At 40.3% G+C, this 8023-nt stretch overlaps 1 protein-coding gene across 1 annotated transcript; it reads right to left on the reverse strand.

The window, feature by feature from the left end:
• Positions 1 to 258: 258 nt before the first annotated feature.
• LOC145952305 (uncharacterized) lies at positions 259 to 909 on the reverse strand. The gene has a single exon (XM_083064645.1). The coding sequence runs from the start codon at positions 907 to 909 to the stop codon at positions 259 to 261; it is 651 nt and encodes a 216-aa protein (XP_082920771.1).
• Positions 910 to 8023: the final 7114 nt, after the last annotated feature.

Below are 8023 nucleotides of genomic sequence, written 5' to 3' on the forward strand. Positions count from 1 at the left end.
AAGGTGTTTGATTCCGAGTTCACGGAGGAAGTCCTCGAATTCCTGTGCGATGAACTATCGGCCGTTGTCAGTGACGAGGGCGTGAGGGATTCCGAACCTGCAGACGATGTTCTTCCAGGTGAACTTCCGCACGTTCTCGGTGGTGATTTTGGCGAGTGGACATGCTTCGATCCACTTGGTGAAGTAGTCGATTGCTACTAGGAGGAATTTTAGTTGGCCTTTCGCAGGGGGGAATGACCCGAGGATGTCCATTCCCCACTAGGAGAAAGGCCACGCTGACATCATGTGGTGGAGGGTTTCAGGTGGTTGTCGGTGTGCGTTGCCGAACTGCTGGCATTCTTTGCATTTTTGGATGTGGCTTTGGTAATCCGACTTCAGAGTGGGCCAGTAATAGCCAGCTCGGAGTATCCTGGTTGCCATTGAACGCGTCCCGGAATGCATGCCGAATATCCCTTGATGAATTTCCTTGATGACATAGGCTGCCTGGGACGCCGTCAGGCATTTAAGCAGTGGAGAGGAGACGCCACGCTTGAATAATTCATTTCCGACGATGACGAACTTAGCCGATCTCATCCTTATCTTCCGAGCTTCGTCTTTATCCTCGGGCAAGATTCCCTCTTTCAAGTAGCCCCAGATGCCTGCCATCCATCCCAGGTCTTCATTGTCACTGACGTTGATGACCTTGTCATCTAGGCTGGGTGAGTGCAAGGTTTCCTGTATGATGGTTTGGTGTTGTCCGGGCCTTTTGGTGCTGGCGAGCTTCGATAGGAGGTCGGCTCGGGCGATTTGTTCTCGCGGCACATGCTTTATGATGAATTCATCGAAAGACGAGATCTGGTGGGACGCAGCATGAAAGTACTGCTGTAGCAGAGTATCCTTTGCCTGGTACGTCCCGCTGAGCTGCTCCATCATGAGTTTGAGTCACTGTTGCAACTCACTCTTCGAGCCCCGAGGTCGCGGGCCAGCCTCAGTCTTGCTAGAAGTGCCTCGTACTCCGCCTGGTTATTGGTCACCTTGAAGCCAAACTTGAGGGATTGCTCCAAGGTGACTTGGTTTGGCTCTTCCAGAATTATGCCTACACCACCGCCTTTAGAGTTGGAGGACCCGTCAACATGCAAAGTCCATACCTGGGGTTCCTCGGCAGTAGTCGGCGTGAGCTCGGCTACGAAGTCGGCTAAGCATTGGGCCTTCAGGGGTCCGCGACCTTCGTACTGGATGCCGAATTCGGATAGTTCTACCGACCAAGCGATCATGCGTCCAGCGAGCTCAGGCTTTCGCAGAATTTGCTTGACAGGATAGTCGGTTTGGACTATCACCTGGTGGCTCTAGAAGTAGGGTCTGAGCCGCCGAGCTGCGGTGACGAGCGCTAATGCCAGTTTCTCGATCATTTGGTATCTCCTTTCTGCGTCTTGGAGGACTCCGCTGATGAAGTATATAGGTGTCTGTACCTTTTGGTGTTCTTGTACGATAACTACGTTGATGGCGTTCTCTGCTACAGCCAAGTAAAGGAGGAGGTCGGTGTTGTGATCCGGCCTTTGTAGGATTGGTGGAGTTGTGAGGAAGGTTTTGAAGCTTTAGAAAGCTTCTTCGCACTGATCTGTCCACAGGAAATCCTTTGGCTTTTTTAGTAGGGTGAAGATTGGTCCCGCCTTTTCTGCGAGTTTAGGAATGAAGCGGGACAGTGAGACTAACCGTCCGGCCAGGCGCTGGACTTCTTTCACCGTTTGTGGGCTTTGCATCTGGATGATGGCCTTGCACTTCTCGGGGTTGGCCTTGATTCCTCTGCTGGTAATCATGAAGCCAAGGAATTTACCCCCCTGGACACCGAAGACACATTTCTTCGGGTTGAGGCGCATGTTATGCTTCCTGACCTGGGCAAATATTTCGGCAAGGTCGGCAGCGTGGTCTACCACCGAGGTAGTTTTGACTACCATGTCGTCGACGTAAACTTCCATGTTTCTCCCGATCTATTGTCAGAAAAACTTATTCATCAGCCGCTGGTAGTTTCCCCTGCGTTTTTGAGGCCGAAGGGCATCACCCGGTAGCAGTAGTTGGCATGGTCGGTGATGAAAGACGTGTGCACTTCATCGGGTGGGTACATTATTATCTGGTTGTACCCAGAGTAAGCGTCGAGGAAACTGAGGAGGGCGTGTCCGGAGGCTCCGTTGACTAACCTGTCAATGCTCGGCAAAGGGTATGAGTCCTTGGGGCACGCTTTGTTTAGGTCGGTATAGTTGACGCACATGCGCCACTTCCCTGAGTTCTTCTTTACCAGGACCACGTTCGCCAGCCATGTAGTGTATCTAACTTCACGGATGAAGCCAGCGTTGAGCAATTTCTATGTTTCAGCAACGATGGCTTCCTGCCTTTCGCCGCCGACCTTCCTCTTCCTCTAGGTGACTAGTTTTGCCTCTTTGTGTATTGCTAGCTTGTGGCAGATGAAATCAGCGTCTATGCCTGGCATGTCAGCGCTATACCAGGCGAAGAGGTCGGCATTCTTGAGGATTTCCGCTTCAAGTTGCTGTCGCAACTTTGGAGTCAACTGTCTGCTGATCTTTGTGGTTTGCTTGGGGAGTTTCCCGATCTAGAGGTCATCGAGCTCCTCAACGGGGGTAGGCCGCTCGTCGCGAGCGTCAGATCTTGGATCGAGGTCGGTGATTTCTTCGTGGTTGATGCGAGCCACGGTGGTAAGGTTGCTCTTGCACTGTTCGCTAGGTGAGGCGATTTTCAGGCTTTCGGTGTAGCATTGTCGTGTCGTCTTCTGGTTTGCTCTGACGGAGATAATCCTCCCATCATGCCCTGGGAATTTCATGGTGAGGTGTGGGGTGGACACTACCGCTCCGAGCTGATTCAAGGTTGGCCTGCCGATGATGATGTTATAGGAGGTGTCAGCTTCCACGAGGAGGTACCGAACCATGATCCGCCTTGAATCCGGAGGTGCTCCCCGAGTGTAAACGCTCCTTCCTGCAAAACCGACCAGGGGTTCTGCGTGAGGTTGTATGAGAGAGTAGGGGACGTCTAACTTGAGGAATGTTGACCAATATAGGATATCGGCTGAGCTCCTTGGTCGACCAGAGTCTTGTGAACCTCCCAATTGGCTAGCGCTACAGCTATGACCATGGGATCGTCCTGGTTGGGATTGATCCCGGCATAGTCATCGTCGGTGAAAGTGATCGTCTGCGAGCTCTAGTGCGAAGCAGAGGTGGTGAAGTGTACGCGGTTGACGTTGCGCAGATGTTTTTTCCAGGCCGAGCTGCTGGCTCCCCCTCCTGCGAAGCCTCCTGCAATTGTGCTGATCACTCCCTGTGGGGGAGTTGATCCTGGCTCCTGGTTTAAATCGGCTCGGATTGCTCCGTCGGGATTGGGTTGAGAGCCGGAGGGATGATCAGAATATCGCCGCTGGGTCAGAGCGCTAATCCTCTTGTTTTTCGCGCGCAGAGTCGCTAGGTCAGTTTCACTAGCGATACGCATTGCGGCTAGGTCAGTTTCGTGCTTGGCACGCATGCTTTGTAGATCTGCGGCGTGTTGCTTGTGACACCCTCTACCCCAACATACATATCTAGTAATTATAAAAAATATAAAAATTTTCATCATTAAAAATCAAATTGCCAGCCACGTAAGGGTAAAGAGTTCACATTCATAAACTTAATCCAAATAACATGCCGGTAAAATTACAAAGAAATAAAATTGAATTTTCCAAAATACTTTAATAAGAACATCTTTAAACTAATTCTATCTATGTCCCGATGTCACATGTCCTATCAGAGAAAAACCCAACATAGAAGCCTAAGCTTCATCACCAACATCCTCAGCCTCACGCTGATGATCACCTGTATATCAAACAAGAGAAACAACACAAAAGAAGGGAGTGAGAAACATCTCACTCTGGCTCACGGTGTAGGAACGCACACCGGATAGCCAAACACAAACAATACAGTTACCTCATAGATCAATCAACAACAATAGTTTATTCAATCATCCAAGTCATACAAATAGTAATTTATCATCATTTAATAATAAGGATGCACATGCATGGACATGGACTTCACATTATCATGCATGTGGTGCCAGTAAAACATCACATGGCATATTGCCGCTAGCAATACACGAAGAGTAGTCTAGGAGTACATGCCGGGTCACACCCTCTGCGCACTCTCACTAGAAGGATATACTACCAGAGTCTCGTCGGGATAGCTAAGCCGCGCAAGATACATCCCATGCACACAATGGTCGAGACTGGGACTTCCAAACCGAGCTATCCCCAAGGACTAATCCCCAAAGCTTTTACACTAGGGGGCCTTCTCTGGTGGTGTATTCCATATCATACCCTTAAAACACTTATGCAAATGATGCATGTCAATCAAGACTATATGCATTCTCATATCACATTATCATTTCCCATGGTCATATCACATCATCACATTTCATTATCACATTTCATATCTCATGTCTCAATCACATTTCACATTATCACATTATCTCATCATATTCACCAAGCCTTCACAGAGCACTTTAATTTATATCAAAACTCATTTTTTTATAAAATTAAATACATATTTTTACATCTCATCAAACAAGGAATATAACAGAAAAATCAGAAATCAAAACAGAAAATATTTCATATTTTGCCTATTTCTCATAGGGTTTCCCGCAGGAATCCACAGAGCACTCTAGATCATATTAAAACATATTTATTTTCAAAATTAACCACATACTCATGCATCACATCCAACAAGGAACACAACAAAGTAATCAGAAGGCAAAATAGAAAACATTCATATTTTGTCCGTTTTCTCATAGGGTTTCCCATAGGAACCCATAGAGATCTCAAGTCATACAATTAATTGCATATAAGAAAAATAATAAGCAAAACAGATACAATTGGGAGAAACCCCTCATACATGAGCATACATAAAAATACTGCAAACACAGGATTGGGGGCCAATCCCACTACCCAGCATACAATCCCACACCCAGAGCGAGGTTTCTCACTCCCCCCTTACCTGGATGAGCAGAAGACAAAGGTGTGATCTAAAGTCGTTCCTGAGTACTCTTCCTTAGAGCTCTTTGTTTCTCCTTTTTTTTTTCCTAACCGTTCAGAACGCAAATGAGGTAGATAGGGTTAACGCTACCTGACTCCTTAAAATTAATCCATTGGACTGGGTCAACCCAACCCATTTTCCTTCTCTTCTAACCCACTTCTCTTTTTCCTCAAAATAATTAAATAAAATAAATACATGTATATTATAAAATATTTTTCCTCTATAATAATAATATATTTATGACCCAAAATATAATAATATAATTTCAATAACAAAATATCATATAAAATCAACCTTCTCTTAAAACATATAAATATTTATTTAAATATGCTAATAAAAAAATACTTATTTAATACGTACAAAATAATTGTCCAAAACAACAATTATTTAAAACGTACAAAATAATATTCTTCTATAATTATTAAAATAATTATGACCAAATACCATATAATAATAATTACTATTATTATAATAATAATAATAACTTTATTGAAAACTGGGGTGTTACATTGCTGTCGCAGCTGCTCAACCTGCTTGATCAGTCGTCTTACTGCTGCTTCGTTATTCATGTTAGTTGTGTGATCTAGGTCGTCTGTTACGCGTCTGCTATGACTTCTGGTGAAAACCATAAGCGTGGCCGATAAGAGCTGTCTTGATCGGCCCCACAGTGGGCGCCAAATGTTCTTACCGGAAATCTGCTGTAGAGCTGATCCGCCAGGTAAGATCGGTGAGCCTCCTTCGCGGGTACGCTGGTGCTCCAAGATGGGGGTGGTACCTGCAAAAGAGACTCCGATACTAAAGTTAGTGTTTGTGGGAGTATGAATCTCGTATAAGTAATGCACGTACCTTAGTGTGAATTAGGGTTGCTTTGGGCCTTGGGCCTGAGATAAGATGTAATATGATTAGATAACAGACCTCGTTTGGGGCAAGATTCTCGGGAATCGGTTATGATTCACTTAAATGCCGAGCTGATGTCATGCGGTGCGCGTCCGAGGTCGGCTTGCGTTGTGGTGCCGAGCTCGGAGCTCGGTTACGCGGTACGGATAGTACACTATCAGTTAAGGATATTTTGGTCATTTAAATCAAAATCTTCCTCTAATTATGAAAATTCTTAAATATATATATATATATATATATATATATATATATATATTAAATATTAAAAACACATTTTCTATTGTTTTAATTATTTTGAAATTCTTAATTTGATGTGAAAAATTGTCATTTTAGATTATTTTTACTTTAGATGAGTTTTTAAAATTTCCAATCAAATGGTACTCATTTTTAATAGTTAATCCATACGTATGTGAAAACATATCAAATAAAATTTATATATATAACATTAAATTATATTTCAATAACAATCGAATACGGATGAAATATTTTAGAATTTACCTAATAAAAGGAATAGTGCAATATGAAGTGTAGAATATTTTTAAAAATTGTGTAGGATTAAAAACAAGAGTCAACTTCCCTACTAAAATTGTTAAAAATATCGTACAGAATCTTTATTTAGGGACATTATGAATAAAATTGATGCTCAAAAGTTATGCACATTAAATTAATTAGTTTTAAACTTAAATATATTTTTAATTTTGATAAAATAAATTAGTTTTGATTTTGATTTTTGTAAAAAAAAAAAAAAATTATTCTTCATCTTTCTAAAATTTTTAAACTTTAATTTTGGTCTTGTTAAATATATTTTTTGATCCTTGTAAAATAAGTAATTTTAATTTTGATATCTGTGAGATATATTTCTTCAACTTTCACTAGCTAAAATCACCATTTTTTTTCTCTTATGATGATTTGAAGGTAGATAAATTTTATTTTAATAAGAACCTATGAAAATAAATTAAAAATGTTATACACTAATATAGTATTACTAACACATAAATAACACTTGAGATGGATACTATTTTTAATAAATAAATAATTAATTAAAAATAATTACATAATATATAACATAGACTAAAATTCAAAAAGTAACCATTCTAAAAGTTTAGAGGATGGAAAGAAAATTACAGGAACCATAATAGAAATTTGCTCATTTTACAAGGATTAAAAATATATTTAAATTCTAATTTTATATTATATAAATTTTTTGTTTCATGCAGTGATTGTATTTTAAAAATAATTAGTAAATTAGTTGCTAATTGATTGTTAGAGGTATTGATATGGCCAAACTAAATGAATCAAATATTTTAATCATGAACTTACTAAATAGAAATTATAAAGATGATGCTAGTGTTCATAGATTAAAGGGTGTAAATGGTTTGGTGTTGCTCAAAATAGGGAACTTCAAGTTACAATATTATGCAATTCTTATAATTTTGTCATGCCATATGAGCATGCTTTTATTAGGTGATGGTAGGAAATCATTGTGGGAATGGGGGAGTGAATTTGTTGAGATTCATATGTAGCTATAAACTATAGTTGGATTGTAATTTATAGTGCGTGATTCAAATATAAATTACCTCTAATCAAGGATAATGTAGTAAGTTATTTGTATAATTTGCTCTCTTGTAAATGAATTTATCGTACTCTTTTACTTATTTTAATATATAAAGGTCTTTTATTGATAAAAAAAAAATAATTGATATGAATCAGAATAATTTTTATTTTAAAAATTAATTTTATAAAATTGAATAAATATTAAACTCTTTTTACTAAGATGGTACGTATATGTTTAGTCATTAGTATGAGTCTATTAAAAATTTCACATCCATCAATATAATAACTAAATAAAATATATAAATAAACAATATTAATTTTATATACCAAGTTTATAAGGTTGATAAGTATAAATCTACATTCTTAACATTGATTTAATAAATTTGCACGCACCAACTGGCACCGACATTATAAGACAACTGTACACAAAAATCTTATCCATTTTCTTGTCTTCTACCTATGTGAAGAAAAATTAATATCACGTGGGTTTTAATGTTGTGGTGGAACAACTGAACAAGCTGGCATGCAAA

This window comes from Cajanus cajan, chromosome 10, assembly GCF_000230855.2.
Source record: "Cajanus cajan strain Asha chromosome 10, NIPB_CcT2T_4, whole genome shotgun sequence".
Classification (NCBI taxonomy): Eukaryota; Viridiplantae; Streptophyta; class Magnoliopsida; order Fabales; family Fabaceae; genus Cajanus; species Cajanus cajan.

Bases quoted from the DNA above. Each gene is read 5' to 3' on its own strand.
- LOC145952305 (XM_083064645.1), bottom strand. From the start codon at position 909: ATGGAGCAGCTCAGCGGGACGTACCAGGCAAAGGATACTCTGCTACAG.